This window comes from Muntiacus reevesi, chromosome 2 (genome assembly GCF_963930625.1).
Source record: "Muntiacus reevesi chromosome 2, mMunRee1.1, whole genome shotgun sequence".
In the NCBI taxonomy this organism is placed as follows: Eukaryota; Metazoa; Chordata; class Mammalia; order Artiodactyla; family Cervidae; genus Muntiacus; species Muntiacus reevesi.
This window is the reverse complement of record NC_089250.1, coordinates 215,215,431-215,234,115: the sequence shown is the minus strand read 5'-3', so window position 1 is coordinate 215,234,115 and position 18,685 is coordinate 215,215,431. Positions and strand designations below refer to the sequence as shown.

General features: G+C 46.3%; 1 protein-coding gene and 2 pseudogenes across 4 annotated transcripts in view; 2 read left to right on the top strand and 1 right to left on the bottom strand.

Moving 5' to 3' along the window:
- IL34 (interleukin 34) overlaps window positions 1-18,685 on the top strand; it is a 61,400-nt gene that overhangs the window by 34,777 nt on the left and 7,938 nt on the right. For all 4 annotated transcript variants that reach the window (XM_065924977.1, XM_065924974.1, XM_065924973.1 and 1 more), the window contains one exon: window positions 16,020-16,418. In XM_065924977.1, coding sequence (XP_065781049.1) covers window positions 16,391-16,418 — 28 coding nt within the window. In that variant the 5' untranslated portion in view covers window positions 16,020-16,390. The remainder of the gene's footprint in view (window positions 1-16,019; window positions 16,419-18,685) is intronic.
- Window positions 2,384-3,465, bottom strand: LOC136157424 (RNA-binding protein 4B pseudogene; annotated as a pseudogene).
- LOC136157423 (dnaJ homolog subfamily C member 7 pseudogene) lies at window positions 4,992-16,304 on the top strand (annotated as a pseudogene).

Here is an 18,685-nt window from a genome sequence, read left to right as displayed (position 1 = left end):
GTTTTCATTCCAATCCCAAAGAAAGGCAATGCCAAAGAATACTCAAACTAACGTGCAATTGCTCTCATCTCACACTCTAGCAAAGTAATCCCCAAAATTCTCTAAGCCAGGCTTCAACAGTACATGAACCTTGAACTGTTAGATGTTCAAACTGGATTTAGAAAAGGCAGTGGAACCTGAGATCAAATTGCCAACATCCGTTGGATCATCAAAAAACAAGAGAGTTTCAGAAAAACATCTACTTCTGCTTTATTGACTATGCCAAAGCCTTTACTGTGTAGATCACAACAAACTGTGTAAAATTCTTCAAGAGATGGAGCTACCAGACCACCTTACCTGCCTCCAGAGAAATCTGTATGCAGGTCAAGAAACAACAGTTCGAACTGGATGTGGAACAACAGACTGGTTCCAAATCGGGAAAGGAGTACATCAAGGCTATATATTGTTACTCTGCTTATTTAACTTGTATGCAGAGTACATCATGAGAAATGCTGGGCTGGATGAAGCACAAGCTGGAATCAAGATTGCTGGGAGAAATATCAATAACCTCAGAAATACAGATGACACCACCTTTATGACAGAAAGTGAAGAGGAACTAAAGGGCCTCTTAATGAAAGTGAAAGAAGAGAGTGAAAAAACTGGCTTAAAACTCAACATTCAGAAAACTGATCATGGCATCTGGTCCCATCATTTCATGGCAAATAGATGGGGAAACAATGGAAACAGTGAGAGACTTTATTATTTTGGGCTCCAAGATCACAGCAGATGGTGACTGCAGCCGTGAAATTAAAAGATGCTTGCTCCTTGGAAGAAAAGCTATCACCAACCTAGACAGCATACTAAAAAGCAGAGACATTACTTTGCCAACATAGGTCCATCTAGTCAAAGCTATGGTTTTTCCAGTAGTCATATATGGATGTGAGAGCTGGACTATAAAGAAAGCTGAGCGCCGAAGACATTTGAACTGTGGCATTGGAGAAGACTCTTGAGAGTCCCTTGGACTCCAGGGAGATCCAGCCAGTCGCTCCTAAAGGAAATTAGTCCTGAATATTCATTGGAAGGAATGATGCTGAAGCTGAAACTCCAATACTCTGGCCACCTGATGTGAAGAACTGACTCATTGGAAAAGACCCTGAGGCCGGAAAGATTGAAGGTGGCAGGAGAAGGGGAGGACAGAGGATGAGATGGTTGGATGGCATCACCGACTTGATGGACATGAGTTTGAGTAAGCTCCGGGAGTTGGTGATGGACAGGGAAGCCTGGCCTGCTGCACTCCATGGGGTTGCAAAGAATTGGACATGACTGAGTGACTGAACTGACTGACTGAACCTGACTTTAATGGATTGAAATACAAAAATTTTAAAAATTAATGAACTCAAGGTGATAACTGAAAAATCATCATTAATTACCTTTGGAAGCTGTTAGGCAACTCATTCTGAAAGCTGGTAAGTAAAGAAAACGAATCATACTTTTCTTAAAGTGTTATAAATATTTATTTGTCAAAATATATATATTTTTAAAGTGGAGTAAGACAAGGCTGAATTTCAGGTAATGTTATGCCACAATCACAGGTCACATAAAAACAACAACAACAACAGCCAAAACCCCAATTGTCCTAGCAGTTTCAGAGGATTAGCTTCAATGCTAGAGTTCAGAGCTAACATAGAAAAGTAAAAAGGTTGCTTGCCTCTACATGTCATTTTAAAGGGAAAGGAGATATTGCAGGTAGACAGGGAGAAGGGTTTAACATCTAAGGAAAGCAAGATAAGAGAGATTCTACTGTATGGGAGAAAGGGGATGCCAGCAAAATCCCTACCTAGGGATGCTCAAAGGCTGAGAATATAAGGGTCAGAGTGAAAGGCTACAGGGACTGGTACCAGGAGAAAAGAAAAAAGTCAGCTTAGAAGAATTAAAAAGAAAACAAAGAGACTTCCCTGGTTGAGAATCTACCTGCCAATGCAGGGGACCCAGGTTCTTTCTCTGGTCTCGGAAGATTCCATGTGCTACCACAGAGCAGCTAAGCCCCTGACCCACAGCTCCTGAGCCTGTGCTCTGGAGCCCAGAAGCCACCACTGTTGAAGTCTGCACTCCAGAGCCCGAGCTCCACAAGAGAAGCCGCCGCAATGAGTAGCCCACACACCACAACGAAGAGGAGCCCCTGTTCGCCACAACTGGAGAAAACCCACATGGCAGTGAAGACCCGGGGCAGCCAAAATACATAAACAACAACAGATAAAAGCTTTTTTAAAAAAGAAAGAAAACATGGTTGGTCACAAACTCCTCTGTTTACTGAGACATGAAGCGGTGGAAACATGTCCACACGGGGGACCATGCGGAGCAAATTCTCCTATGTGACAACAGTGTGAGGATCTGCAGTCTGCAGTTATCCTACCTCCAGTTTTTCAAAGGCTGAGTACCCAGCTCAGCCCACATATGGCTCCCGTTCGTTCGTACTGGGCCATGCCACAGAGAATTGCATGCCTCTGCGGAAGCTTGAGACAGCTCACTCTCTAGCCCGTAACCGTGGCCCTCTCCACCTGTGGGGCGCACAGCCCTGCTGCAGGACGCAGGGGGCTCCTGTCCCCTCCATCTCAGGAGGAAGTGGTGGGCAGTGGTGGCAGCAGTGCCTGAGTGTGGCAACAGGTGTCTGTCTGTCGGGATCAACAGAAGTGGAGCTGAGGCGGCGGGTCACAGCTATGTTCTGGACTTGAGGCAGATGGGACATGGTCTGCTCTGTGTAGTCGTGTGGAGACGCTGCTGCCGCCACTGCTGCCTCATGAAAGTGAACTCAGGAACGCTTGCAGTAGTCAGGTGCTCTGGAGGATAGCATCGTTGTAATAAATGGATTCCCCACAGCCCATGGTGTAAGCTGCGCACACTGCTTCATTCTGTTCATTATAATTGCTTGGTAAAGTCCGCCACGCGACCCGTACGGCCTGTTGGGCACTCTTTTGACCGGTGCCCCTCTTTCCCACACTGACAGCAGCCACTCCAGTCTCCCATCCCAGGGGCAGTCCATAGCAACTGGTGGACAATTGCACATGAATTCTTTTTGCCTGGAAACTATCAAGGCCCCTGTCAGCCTCCACCGCATCCTCTGCCCACTCCATGTGTACAAAGGCATAATCTCTCACAATGTCATCATATTTGATGCCTGGACCATACTCCTCAAACTTGGCTTGAAGCTATTGGTTGGTACAAATAGGACTGATATTGCCTACATGCAACTTTGTTGATGCTTTGCTCTTGTCCTGGCTGGTTTTCACCTTGCTGTTCACCCACATGCAGTCAGCAGTGGTACCGGTTGTGTATGGCATCCTCAGCTGCTGTCTTGTACTCTGCATGCGCAAAGCCATAGTTCTTAATGCTGTCACACTCCAGCACCTTCCAACACTGTTCGAAGAGTGAGCGGATCTCCTGCTCTGTGGCCTCCTAGGACAAATTTCCAATGAACAGTTTCATCATCCTGACAAGAATCTCCTGGTGGCAATAGCGGTGGCTCCCGCATCAGAGAGAACTCTGCCTAGTGGTGATCGTCACTCATGCCTTGGTGCCCCTGGGTCAAGAGTCAAGCTTTTATTCTGCTTTTTCTACCCAGACCACATCTTAAGAAAATAGATGAGGAAGGAATATTCTACTTTATAAAAGAATCACAGCAATATATGTAGAAGAGAAGATAGAAAGTCACCACCTAAGAAAACAGTGGATCAAGGCTGTCATCCTGAGTATGTGATGAAAGGTAAAACGATGATGGAAAACTTTATAATGGATGGATCATGGAGAAAGAACATGACATTCGCACTTTGAAGTGGGGCAAACAAAGCTTCTCTGTCTCCTGATATAGTGCAACACCTCCTATGAAAATTATGCCTGAGCCCAGTGAAGCTTCCTGATGCAAATATTATAATTACAGAGATAAATATGTTAAATGACATTGCAGGGGTGCAATTATACAAATCCAGAATGTGGGAAGTCTATAGGACAAGTGACTCAGTTTCTTCAATAAAAACAGAAAGGGAAGAATAAATTATTATAGATTAAAATGTCTTAAAATTGTTCAAAATGTACCATAAAGCTACAGAAATCAAGACAGAGTGGTTTTGGCATAATGATATAAAAATAGGGCATTCTCTGGCTCTCCAAGCGTTAGGACTTGACTCTTTCACTGCCGGAGTCAGGTTCAATCCTAGGTCAGAGAACTAAGATACCACAAGCTGTGTGGCATGACCATGAAAAAAAAAGATATACATAATACATCAGTGGAGTAGAATTGAGAGTCCAGAAATAAATCCATATCTACCCATGTATTTATGGTCAACTGAAATATAGTAAGGGTGCTAAGACTATTCAGTGGAGAAAGAATCATCTTTTAAAAACTAGTGCAGGGACTGCTGGATAGTAATATGCAAAAGAGTGAAGTTGGGCTCTTGCCTCACACCATATACAAAAATCAGTTCCAAATGGATCAAAGACCTAAATGCAAGAGCTATAACTATAAAAGTCTTAGAATAAAGCATGTATATCTTTGTGCCCTTGGGTTAGACACTTTTTCTTAGATATGACACCAAAAGCACAAGCAATCAAAAACAAACAAAAAAAAAGGTAAATTGGGCTTCCTCAAATTTAAAAAGTTTTGTGCCTCAGGGGACATTATCAGGAAAGTGATATTAACAAGTATCTGTGAGGATACAGAGAAATCAAAACCATCATGCATTGATGGTGGGACTATAAAATGGTATAGCTGTTTTGGAAAGCTGACTGACATTTCCTCAAAATTTAACCATGAGCAGCCATATGACCCAGCAACTGCATTCCTACAAATATACCCAGGAGAACTGAAAACATACACCAACACAAAAACTTATACACAAGTATTCTTAGCAGTGTAACTCATAGAAGTAAAAAAAAAAAAAAATGAAAACAACCCAAATGCCTATCAGCTGATGAATGGATAAAGAAGATGTGGTATATCAGTACATTTGGAATATTATATGACAATAAAAAGGAATGAAGATACTGGTCCCGGTGGTAAGACGGTGACCACTACTGAGTGCGATGTGGTGAGAGCAGCGAAGGAGCCAGAACTGCTCAACCACGAAGAAACTAGGAGGGCAGCGGAGTCTTTCAAGAAGCAAGAAGGTGCATACTATGTCAAGAAAGAGTACAGTGTTGCTTATAGCTACTGTATGTAGATACGTTTCCTTAAAAATGCTAGCTGTTACGGGGGTTGGGCAGTCATCTAGATGATGATCAAAGGGTTCCAGAAAGCTCTTGGAGACGCACAGCAGTGAGTGAGGTTGTGTGACAGTTCCACCCAGGGACTTCTATGAGAGGGCAGTTACCACCTGCCTCTAGGGAATGCCTTGGCGGCACCTTGCCGTTGCTGGCGAGCACTAGAACTTTACGAACATGCTCAGGCACAACAGAAGTTCAGGAATGCTAATACAGGCACAGAAGATGAGAAAACAGCAGGAACAGACTTTGAGAATCAGGATTTTGGGGAGTTTGTTTCCTGTATGGACTGTGCCCTAGAATTTGCCCCTGCCTGCCACTGCTTCAGAATCATCAAAGAATATTTAGCAGTCTGAGTGGTTATCCAGAAGCCCAATATGTGACCAGTAGTATTTTGCAAATGGATCTCACCTTTGCAGCTGCTCTGTATGTTATTATGAAGGTTGCACTGAGGAAGTGGTTTGGTTTTTTGTACAGCCTCTCAGGATGGCTCTTGACCATGAGGACACCTGCATTGTTTGTAGAAATGCCAAAGAGCACACAAAAAAGGTAATGGGAATACAACATTTAAAGAAAGAGACTACAAGCTAGCATATGAACTGTGCAGAGAAACTCTGGGGACAGACCCACAAATACAAGAAACTAACATACGTGTTCAAAGCATACAAATGTCCAAAACAGACAAATAGTTCATACAGCTCAAAAACCCCAAAAAACCCAATCAAAAAATGGGCAAAAGACCTAAATAGACATTTCTCCAAATGAGACATACAGATGGACAATAGACATATGTAAAGATGCTTAGCATCACTAATTATTAGAGAAATGTAGATCAAAACTGCAATGAGGTATTACTTGATACCAGTCAGAATAGTCATCATTAAAAAGTCTCTGAATAACAGACCTATACAGTTGGTGAGAATGTAAATTGGTATACCTGCTAGAAAAACTGTGTAGAGATTCCTCAAAAAACTAAAAATGGGACTTCCTTGGTGGTGCACTGGTGAAGAATCCACCTGCCAATGCAGGGGACACAGGTCTGATCCCTGGCCTGGGAAGATCCCACATACTGCAGAGCAGCTAGCCCCGCACACCACGGTTATGAGTCTGAGCTGCCGTCTGTGAGCTACGACTACTGAGCCCTTGAGCCCAGAACCCATGTTCCACAACAGGAGACGCCTCTGTGCATTGCAACTGGAGAGTAGCCCCCGCTCGCCACAACTAGAGAAGGCCTGCTTGCAGCAATGAAGACCCAGCACAGCCATAAATAAATAAATAGAATTTTTAAGAAGGAAAAAAAAAATAGAACTATCATATGATCTAGCAAGCCCACTCCTGGGCATATACCCAGAGAAAACTCTAATTCAAAAAGATACATGCACCCCAATGTTCATAGCAGCACTGTTTACAATAGCCAAAGCATGAAAGCAACCTAAATGTCCGTTGACAGATGAATTGATGAAGAAGATATATATTTATATCACATATAGACTGAAGATTGCAGGTAGGGGAGGAAGACATAGACTGAATAGGGAGATTGCTTGTGAATTTTTGTTATACATATATATATATGTATACAATGGAATTATATGTAAAATGACCTATAATGGAATACTACTCAGCCATAAAAGTGAAATAATGCTATCTTCAGCAACTGGATGGACCTAAAGATTATCATACTAAGTGAAATAAATCAGAAAGAGAAAGACAAATACCATAACACATATATCACATATATGTGGAATCTAAAATATGAATGAACTTATTTGCAAAACAGAAACAGACTCACAAACATAGAAAACAAGCATGGTTATCTAAAGAAGGTGGGGGTGGGTATAAATTCGGAATTTGGGAGTTCAAGGCATTCTTTGGGGGTCCTGGGAGCTTTGAAACTTCTGGTCCAGGGATTTTCTTTTTTTCTTTTCAGTTTGACTAATGACACTGTTTGGGGCCCAGAAAATGCAGGCTTTCCCAGTTTCACCTTGAATGTGGACGCATGTCACCTCCTTCCTTCATCATGTCTCCATATACTTGGCTTAGTTTTGTTTTCTTAGTTGGATACCCTGTGCCTGTGTGAGAAGGGTGACAGAAAGGGAGCCAGACTAAACACTGCAGGTAGGGGAGGGAAAAGGGAAGCCACTCACTTTCAAAGAGTCGGGTGACTCTTTGCGACCCCATGGACTGCAGCCTACCAGGCTCCTCTGTCCATGGGATTTCCCAGGCAAGAATACTGGAGTGGGTTGCTGTTTCCTTCTCCAAGGGATATTCCTGACCCAGGGATCAAACCCAGGTCTCCCGCATTGTAGGCAGATGCTTTACCGTCTGAGGAGGGAGGCAGAGAGTAAACAGGGAAACTGTGTGAATTTTTGTCTTACTGTTTAAATTTATTAAAAATTTAAGGGAATAAAATGTTTTACCCTTATTTAAAAAAAAATGATTTGAAGTACTGTCTTAGCCTACTCAGACTCTCATAATAAAATACCGTAGACTGGGTGGCTTAAATAACAGAAATTTATTTTCTCACAGTTTTGAGGGTTGAAGTCCAAGATTAGAGTACCAGCTTGATTGGTTTCTGTTGAGGACTCTCCTCTTGGGTTGCAGACAGCCACCTTCTGGTTGTGTGCTCATGTGACTGCCTCTTTATGGGATCACGGAGAGAGAGAGCGGCAAGCTCTCTGGTCTTCTTTTAAGGGCACTAATCCTATCATGAGGGCCCCAGCTTCATGATCTCATCCAATGTTGATTACCTCACTAAGATGCATTTCCAAATACCATCACAATGGGGGTTAGAGCATCAACGTAGGAATTTGTGGGGGAGGGGAACACAAACATTCAGTTTACAAGATGAATGAACCCTGAAAATATGCTTCTTTCACAGAAGCCAGTCACAAAGGATCACGTAAGATTTTATTTACATGAAATGTCCAGAATATGCAAATCCACCAACTCCAGGAGCTTACTCAAATTCGTGTCCATTAGGTCAGTGATGCCACCCAACCATCTCATCCTGTTGTCCCCTTCTCCTCCTGCCTTCAATCTTTCCCAGCATCAGGGTCTTTTCCAATGAATCAGTTCTTTGCATCAGGTGGTCAAAGTATTGGAGCTTCAGCTTCAGCATCAGTCCTTCCAGTGAATACTCAGAACTGATTTCCTTTAGAACTGACTGGTTGAACTCCTTGCAGATTGCAAGGAGTTATATCTTTTTTTTTTTTTTTTTTAAGGATTTATATCTTAATATTTTTAAAAAAGTAAAAGAAAGGAAAAAGACATAGAGACACATCAATCAGTGGACCAAATTACTGGGCTCTTGATTCAAAGCAACTTTTTAAAAACTTATTTTAATTGGAGGCTAATTACTTTACAATGTTGTGGTGGGTTTTGCCATACATTCACATGAATAAAGCAACTTTTTAAAGTTGTTTTTAATTTTTAATTGGAGGGTAATTGCTTTACAATATTGTGTTGGTTTCTGCCCTATATCAACATGAATCAGTCATAGGTATACCTATATCCCACCCCTCTAGGTGGTCACAGAGCTTTGGATTTGAGCTCCCTGTGTCATACAACAAATTCTCACTGACTTTCTATTTTACATATGGTAATATGTATGTTTCAGTGTTATAAGGCAACTTTTAAAAAGACATTTTTTAAATAAGGAAAATTGAATATGGATTCTTTTTTTAAATTGATCTTTTTATCGAGGTAACATTGGTGTATGAGTATATGTTTCATGTGTACAACATTATATTTCTACTTCTATATACACCACAGCCTGCTCACTACCAAAAATTTAGTTTCATCCCACCACCAGTTGCCAGCCATACACTTATACCATATGTTGCTTATTTTGCCCTTCTCACCCTTTCCCCTCTGGTAACCACTACTCTGTTTTGCCTCTACATGTTTGCTTTTGTTCAGTTTGGTTTCTCCACTTGTTTTTTAAATTCAGTGTGAGCAAAATCATATAGTATATTTCTCTGACTTATTTCATTTAGCATGATGCCCTGAAGGTGCATTCCTGTTGTCACGATGGCAAGAGTTCATCTTTTTATTTTTTAATTTTTTGGCTGTGTTTTCAGTCTTGCAGAATCTTAGCTCCCTGACCAGAGATTGAACCCATGTCTCCTGCAGTGGAAGCACAGAGTCCCAACCACTGGACCACCAGGGAATTTCCCGAGATTTAATCTTTTTAATGGCGGAGTAATATTCCATTTTCTCTATCCATTCAGCCATGGATAGTCACTTAGGTTATTTCCATATCTTGACTGTTTAAAATAATGCTGTGATGGACATAGGGGTGTATGTATCTTTTCAAAGTAATGTTTTCATATTCTTTGGATAAATACACAGAAGTGAAATAGCTATGTCATGTGGTAGTTCTGTCCTTAATATTTGAGAAACCTCTCTACTGTTTCCCATACTGGCTGCTCTAGTTTACAATTCCACTAACCGTATATGAGGGTTTTTTCCCACAGCCTCCCCAAGGCTTGTTGTTTCTTCCCTACTTGATGATAGCAGTTCTAACAGGTGTGAGATGGTATCTTGCTGTGGTTTTGATATCTTTTCATGTGCCTGTTGGCCATCTGTATGTCTTCCTTGGAAAAATGTCTGTTCAACTCCTCTACCCTTTTTTTTTAAAATTTCTGGCTGCACTGGGCAGCATGCAGAGTTTTTATCCCCCGACTAAGGAACAACCCCACTCCCCATGTAATGGAAGTACAAAGCCCTAACCACTGAACAGCCAGGGAGGTCCCATCCTCTGCCTAGTTTTCAATCAGGTTGTTTAGCTGTTGTTCAGTCGTGTGCATTCTTTGTAATGCATATTAACCCCTTAGTGGATATGCAATTTACAAATATCTTCTCCCATTCGGCAAGTTGTCTTTTTATTTTGTTGGTTGTTTCCTTTGCTGTGTGGAAGCTTTTTAGTTTGACACCGTGCCATTTGTTTATTTTTTGCTTTTATTTCCCTTGCCTGGGGAGACATATCTAGAAAGATATTGTTAAAACTGTTTTCAAAGAGTATACTGACAGGACTTACATTGTGGTACAGTGGTTAAGAATCTGCGTTCCAACGTAGGAGACTCAGGTTCAGCCCTGGTCAGGGAACTAAGATCCCACCTGCCATGGGGCAACTAAGTCTGCTCACTGCAACCACTGAGTCTGCTGTAACAAAAGATCCCGCCTGCTGTGGTGAGATCCCACGCGCCACAACTGAGATCCGATGCAGCCAAATAAACAAATAGATTAAAAAATATATATGCTACCTATGGTTTCTTCTAGGAGTCTTATGGTTTCAGGTCTTACATTCATATCTTTAATCCATTTTGGGCTGACTTTTGTGAATGGTGTGAAATAGTGTAGTTTCTCTCTCTCTCTCTTTTTTTTTTTTTTTTGCATGTGGCTGTCCAGTTTTCCCAGCTCCATTTATTTCTTTTTTTAAAATTTTATTTATTTGGTTGCGTCGGGTCTTAGTTGCAGGCACGTGGGATCTTTCATTGTGGCGCTCAGGCTTAGTTGCTCCACAGCATGTGGGAGCTTAGTTCCCCGACCAGGGATCAAACCTGAGTCTCCTGCGTTGCAGGGCAGATTCCTGACCACTGGATCACCAGGGAAGTCCCCCCAACTCCATGTATTGAAGAAACTATCCTTTCTCTGTTGTAAGTTCTTTGAACCTTTGTAGTAAATTAACTGTGGGGTTTATATATGTGCATTTACTTGAACATGGATTCTGTGTTAGATGATAAGGGATTGTGTGTGTATACTAAGTAGCTTCAGTTGTGTCTGACTCTTTGCCACCTGATGGACTGTAGCCCACTAGGCTCCTTTGTCCATGGGCTTTTCCAGGCAAGAATACTGGAGTGGGTGGCATGCCCTCCTCCAGGGGATCTTCCTGACTCAGGGATCAAACCTGTGTCTCTTATGTCTCCAGCATTGGCAGGCAGGTTCTTTATCAGTAGCACCACCTGGGAAGCCCAATATAAGAGATTATTGGTTTGGAAATGTGCAATAATAGTAATTTTTAAAAAATCTTAACACACGGGTAAAATGGCATGTCTGGGATTTGTTTAAAAATACTCTAGGGCAAAATTTAGAGGATGGGTGAAATGGGAATGACAGAGTGTTGATAATTTTAGAAGCTGAATAATGGCTATATGGGCCTTCCCTGGTGGCTCAGCTGGTAAAGAAGCCTCCTGCAATGCGGGAGACCTGAGTTTGATTCCTGGGTTGGGAAGATCCCCTGGAGAAGGGAACGGCTACCCACTCCAGTATTCTGGCCTGGAGAATCCCATGGACAGAGGAGCCTGGCAGGCTACAGTCCATGGAGTCTCAAAGAGTCAGACATGACTGAGTGACTTTGACAGTGGCTGTATGAGGGTCCATTATACTATTCTATTCTACCTTGTTTGGTTTGTTTAACAATGCTATAATACTGTTTCAAAAATACATCAAATAAGCAGAGGGGCAAAAGTATTGATTAGTACAGAATTCCAGAGAGTTCATCTTCTAATAGAAGATTCTGAGCTGAGCCCTAGGGCAGTGAAAGCACACCTTTGCCAACAGGCTTCTGCGTTTCATTCAGAGGAGAGAAGCCACGGGAACCACTCCCAGAAGATGCTTTGGATTCGACTTGATGGGATTTTTATAGAACATTTGCAGAGATGATGCACTTCCAGACTTTATCAATTATCTTTTGTTGTGTAAGAAGCTATCCCCAAGCTTAGTGGTTGAAAATAAACAAACATTGACTATTTCTCACAGTTCTGTGGGATGGCTAGGATTCTGGGCTGACTTGACTGGGGCCAGACGGACTAGTTTAGGATGGTCTCATTCAGATGCCTGGGGCCTCCTATAGGAAGCTAGCCTGTAATTGTTTACAGGACGTGAAGCCCTCCCAGCAGCAAGAGAGGACAAGCCGGAAGCCCAGGCACACCCTGTTGATCAGAGCAAGTCACATGGCCCAGCCCAGACCAAAGCAGGTAGAAATAGAGCCTCCCTTGCAGATGGGACTTGTAGTTACTGAACAGGGAATGGGAGCCAAGGGGCCAGGCAGGGTCTAACTCAGCCCACATCTCTGGATGTCACTGACTACTCAGATGTGGCCAAGAGTGGACCCTGTGTGATTCATGTGCCCTGGTTCTAGATTCCTCACTTCACTGGTAGAACAGAGGTGGTGGGTGAAATGTTATTCAGAAATATAAACCCTGAGCAAACAGAAGAAAATCATTCCTGTTTGTGCTTTTGTTTGTTTGTTTATTTATTTATTCCCCCGTGGCTTAAACTCAGTCCTGTTTTTCTTCTTCTTCCTCCTTAAATTGAGCATGTGTGACACACTGCTCAGGACTGCTAGGTGCTATAATATCCCTCCCCACATTCTCAAAGGGCAAAGTGGCTTGATTCACAGGAGGAGGTGGGACTGGGTGTTAGTCTTGGGACAGCTCCCTCTGTCAGCCCTGTTTCTTCATATCTAGACGAGGGGGTTGCAAGGCATGTCTCTGAGGCCCTTGTGGCCCTGCCCTGCCTAGAGATGCGGCAAGTGGTCCGGCGCTCTGTGCCCTGGGTCTCAGGTCAGGCCTGGCCTCTTTGGGAAGAAGGATGCTCTGTGTTGGTGTAATAGACTTGTTGCCAAAGTGGCCCTAATTCTTCACACGCACCCGCATTCATACCTTTCTCTACCTTTAAATTGAAGTACAATTGATTTACAATGTTGTGTTACTCTCAGGCACACAGCAAAGTGATTCAGTTATACATATGGAGCAGGGACAGGCTGCCCGCTCCAGGATTCTGGCCTGGAGAATCCCATGGTGCAAAGAGTTGGACACGATTGAGCGACTTTCACTTTCTTTTTTTATTTTTATTTTTTCGACTTTCACTTTCACATGTTCATCTTGCTCCTTTGTCTGAGGCACTGTCTGCTGACTTCCCCCCAGTGAACGTGTGGCTCCCTGTCACTGCTTCCCTCCCTTCCCCACACATACGCACCCTCCCCAGGCCCTTTGTCCTTCCACGATCCATAAGTCATGGTTCTGTTAAATTAACATTCACTTTTGACTTGCTACTGTGACTTTGAAAATGCTATTTGCTATTGAACTGTGTAAAATGATACTCCAACTTTTGTTTTCTTGTCCAAGTTCTCTCTGCACGAGCTCCCATAGGACTCTTCTAAGCCCCTGGGTAGAGTGGGGCTGGGGAGGCAGAGGCGATTCTTAACTCCTCCCTGTCCCCTTCCTCAGCAGAGAGAGGCAGGCAGACAGACAGACACCCTTGAGCTTTCCCAAGGTTCAGCAAGGCTCCTCTCTTTGGTGACTTCCTCTGTGCCACCCTCCCGCTCCCAGAGAAGGGTCCGGCTTCTGCGTCATCAGGCAGCGCCCGCTTTGCGCCTGCCTTGGTTTCCACACATCTCTCGCATTTCAGTGGGTGGCACCCAGGGGGGCTCTGTGGTGTGGCCTGAATGTGACCATGACCCCTTTTCTCACTTTCCCAGCTTCTCCATCCCAGTCTGGTGGCCCAGGGTACGTGGTAGGAGCCTTTCTGAGAGATTTCTGAGAGAGATCTTAATGAGGAGCTGGCTGGGAGAGTTTTGGGGCATGGATGGGGTGCAGAGGCAGATTCTGGCGTGCGTGTAGGAGGTCTGGATCCGCGGCTGTTCTGGTGGTGGGAGCAGGACAGGAGCAGGAAGCACTGTCCAGGCCCCGGTGCACAGGATGCAGGGCCGAGGTATCTGAAGGGCTGCGGGACCGCCAGGTTACAGGGCGGCCCTGGAGAAAGGGAAGCTCCATCCGCACCACAACCTGTCCACGGAGCCTCGTCGTGTTCTCAATCGTCAGAAATGGAAAACAAGCCAGCTGCCTTTCAGCTGGTGAGCAGAGGCTGTGCGGTGGGGCACTACTTGGCAAGGAGAGGGAACAGACGACCAAGACGGGCAGCATCCCGGCTAAGCCCCCGATGGCAGTCAGCTAAGGGAAGGGACACAGATCGCGCTCTGTGATTGCATTTATGAGGCGCTCTGGAAGCAAAACTGCTGGTCAATGAACAGGCATAGTTCCTCCCACCCTGGGGCCAGGGCGGGAGGAGTGGTTGACCGCAGGCTGGCAGGAGGGAACATTCTGGGTGGATGGAGATGTTTTACATCTTGATTATTACAGTGGCTGCGTGGCTCTGTGCATTTGTCGAAATCCATAGAATTGTATGCTAGAAAAAGGTGAAATTTGCTGTGGGTAGTTCTTACCTCAGTAAACCTAAATAAAGCAAACACAATGATGACAAAAGGTTTCAGCCTGGTCAGTATTTATGGTGATGCTGTGGCAGCAGGGAAGTTAACAGTGTGGGTCGCAGGAGGAGGAGGTTCAGGGGTGCTCTTCACACGGGATGAACGGACACCTGTGTTCTCCTGTGAGGCCCTTCCTGCCTGCAGGGAAGCGCCACGGGTGAGTCGGCCCATCCAGCATTCTATGGAGGAGCCATGGATGTCACAATGGAGAAGACCCCCAGATCACACATGCTCTCCCCTCATGCCAGCAGCCTGTGGCCATTTCCCCAATGGGGAGAAGGGAACAGGGTGGAACAGAGCTAAATCAGAGGCTGAATTTCAGAGCCGGCTCTGTCACTTGCCAACTCAGCGTCGCAGAGCCTCAGTTTCCTCATCTGCAAAATGGATACAACAGCCCATACCTCACAGAGCCGGGTGAGGAATAAATGATGGTGACTGTATGAAAGCCCCAAGCCCCACGCCCAGCTGTAACTCACTGGCTGGCTGTGGTTGAATTCCTCTTGCTCTTCTTACAAGCTGTGTGGCCTTGGACAAGTGTCTTAACCTTTCTGGGCTTTGAGTTCCTCAAATGAAGCTTTATGGCCCCATAAGGTTGTTGTGAGGATTTAATGATTATAAAGGCCTTAGCTGTGGGCCTACCATATAGTGAACACTCACAGCATTTTTATAATAGGGTTGCCAAATTTAGCAAATGAAGATACAGGATTCCCAGTTAATTTGGAATTTCAGATAAGCAGTGAATATTTTTGTAGTATAAGTATGTCCCATGCAATATTTCGGATATACTTATACTAAAAAAAGTATTCATGGCATGTGCTGTGTGCTGTGCTTTGTCTTTGAGTTGTGTCTGACTCTTTGCCACCTGATGGATTGTAGTCCGCCAGACCCTCTGTCCATGGGGCTTCTCCAGGCAAGAATACTAGAGTGGGTTGCCGTACCCTCCTCCTGGGGATCTTCCCAACCCAGTAATCAAACCGGGGTCTCCTGCACTGCAGGTGGATTCTTTACCAGTTGAGCTAACAGGGAAGCCCCATTCATGACATAATTATACTAAAAAAAATTTGTATCATTTATCTGAAATTCAAATTTAACTGGGTACTCCATACTTGGGGAGGCAGATTGGGAATGGAACTAAGCCTGAAAGTGAGTAGAGGGGTGAATGATCTGTTTTTTTTTTTTTTTTTTAATCTCCCTGCAGTCTAAATCATTCATCTAGTTTATCTATGATCTCCCCTCAGGAATCTCCCTGGGTTTAACCCACACAGCCCATTCATTCCTTGGTCCTGCTTTTGTTTTGGCCCCGGGCCATCCGCCTGTATCCTTTGAACTCGCTCCTGGACTGAGGCTGCCCTGTGGATGCCCTGTCGTCCTGCATCTGAGCGGTGCGCCTCTGGCCTTCCCATGGGCCCCGCCGGCCGTGGCTGCCGCCCGCGCGGTAGGCTCTGCGTGCCTGTGGCTGGGGGCTGAGTGGCAGCACCACTCTTACATAATCAGTCTCTCTCCTCCTTTCTCTTTCCAGAGCCAGATTTCACACTGAGCAGCTGCAGACGGAGAAATCAGAGAAAGCACAAGCCAGCCACAGATTCCAGGGCCTGCGGGAGACTCTCTTCCCACTCAGAAGGAAGACCCCGAGGCGACCGTCTCAGGCCAGGTCTTGCTGCCATGGGACCCACGGCCGCCGCCCACTGGCTGCCCTCCGCACTACCGGGCAGATAAGGGGGAGCCCTGCCCGGAGCACCTGCCAGCACCCGGCCACTCCCCCGAGGCCAGCCCTCCTCACTCCGGGCTCCCTCTGCTGACCTGAGGCCATGTAGGCCCTCCTCAGGCCTCTGTGAGCACACACACCTCTGGGGACGCACGTCTGTTCTCTGCGAGACCCAGCGCACCGCCATGCCCCGGGGACTCGCCTGGCTGCGCTGTGAGTACCCAGCAGGGCTGGGGGGCCCGTGGGGACGGCCCGGGGAGGCCTTGGCCCGCAGCCGGACTCTGCTGTAACCACGGGAACCAGGGCATTCTTCCTGGGGAGAAGTTGAGATGCTTCCCAGCTTAACGGCAGGCACCCTCAGGGACTCCCACGCCGTCTGCCCCATCTGCAGCTCAGACAGGCATGGTGGCTGTGAGCCTTGGAGTGGGTGGACACAGTCAGTGGGTCATGGGGACAGGGCAGGCACTCGGGGTGGGAGGCAGGGTCTCACCTGCCCAGACTCACTGGTGCTGCGGAGTACGGTGCAGAGATTCTGGCTTCCCTGGGGGTGGCCAGGCCGGGGTGGGGGCTTATGAAATTGTTTGGGCCCTGAGACACATGAGAGAAGTGCAGGCTGTCCCCTCTGCCTCTCCCTCCGTGCAAAGCTAAATCAAAAGGCAGGAAGAGAACAGTGTTGTTGGGAAAAAGAAAAATAGTTGAAATGAGGACAGAAAAGAAAAAGAATCTAGAAACCTCTCGAGCCTGCTGGTGGGAGGCCAGACCAAGCTCCCTTCAGGCTCCAGGGTTCAATTTAATCGACTCAAATTCAACATATTTTTTCTGGTGCCACCCACGTGCCCACTGGAGAGGCACTGCCATGGTGACAAGGACCTAGGCTATCTTGTGCGTCTCTAATACCTGGCATGGAGTTAGATGCTGGGAGCCATGTGTTTGGGTCCTGAGACATTTTTACATTTTACAAACCTCATGTTTACATGAGATCTGGGGTCTGATCCTCCGAGGGATGCGCTGAGGAGCTGGGTCCTCCCCGGCCCTTGTGGAGGGCACTGCAAAGGGTCAGGATGTTCAGAACAGGTGGGAGGGCCCAGACTTGGTGTTCTGGAATTTTCCAAGTCATGAGGAGTAGGGGGAGCAGGAGAAACAGTAGAGCGAGGTGCCACTTGAAATGGTCTCAGAGGCGGGTGGATCCGCATCCGTAGAGCTGGGGAGGTGAGGATGGCGCTCCTTCCAGGGAGGAGAATAGCGTGCGCAGAGGCCCAGCAGCAGGGGTGAGAGGCCAGGCTGGGTATCCATTTGGGCTCAGGAGGCTGAGGCCGTGGGAGTCAGGGTGAAGGGCGCCTGATTGATGAGATAGCAGGGAGCCCTGGAAGATGCGTGGTCTGGGGTGGGACCTGGGATTGGGAGTCCCTCTGCTTTGGGGAGAGTCTCTGTTCCATCCTTCCAGGCAGGAGGTGATGAGGGTCCCTTCTGAAGATGGAGGTGAGAATGAAGAGGCCTGGCAGAGGGGCATGGCGCGTGAGGTGGAGCACAGGGGTAGTGGGCCAGCTGTGGTGGGGGGTTGCGGATCAGGAGCTCTGAAGGAACTAGGTGCTGGAGAAGGGGTGGCGATCCTAATGAATTGCCACAAACTTGGTGAAACAGCAGAAGTGCACTCTGTCACAGTTTGGGAGGTCAGAGGTCTGAAATCAAGCTGTCAGAGCTCTGCTCCCTCCGAAGGCTCTGTGGAGGGTCCTTGCTGCCTCTTCCAGCCTCTGGCGGCTCCTGGTGTTCCTTGGCTTATGGCTGCATTGCCCCAGGCTGCCCTGCTCTGTGAAGGCCTTGTGAAGGGTCTTTCCCTATGCGTCTCTGTGTCCTTTCCTTGTCCTGAAAGGACACAGTCATTGGAGTTAGGGCCTACCCTAAATTCAGGATGAGTTCAGCTGGAGACTCTTAACAACAGTTGCAGAGACCCTGCCTTTGGAAGGCAGATAGTCAGTGAGGCTTCAGTCCTGCTGTCCCTGCCTGCCTATCTGTGTGCTGCCCTGCTTTTCAGAGTTGAGGCAGTGGGAAAGGAGCCTAACATTGGAGGTGGTAGCTGGGCTGCAGGGCTGGAGGAAGTCTCAGTCTGGGAGGAGACAGGTCATCTGGGTAGGATTTCCGGGGGCACCCACCGCTGCCAGTCTGGAAAGCCTGGGGGCTCCGCAAGTCCCTGCTGCGTGCCTCGTTGCCAGGCTCTGAAGGCTCCAGACTGGGACTCGGATGAGGGCAGGTGGAGTGCCACTTGGGGGTGGAGTGGGCAGCCACGGGGTGCCAGCCACGTTGGAAAGGAAATTCAGTATGGACAGACACCCTGATTGTGAAAGAAAAGATGGAAATTTTGATCTTTATGTGACATCTCTGTGCCCCGAGGACACCTGTCTGTGCCCTGTCACTTTCTGCCAAGCACAGTCGCCAGACCAGCAGCATCAGCTTGACTTTGGAACTTGTTAGAAGTGTAGATT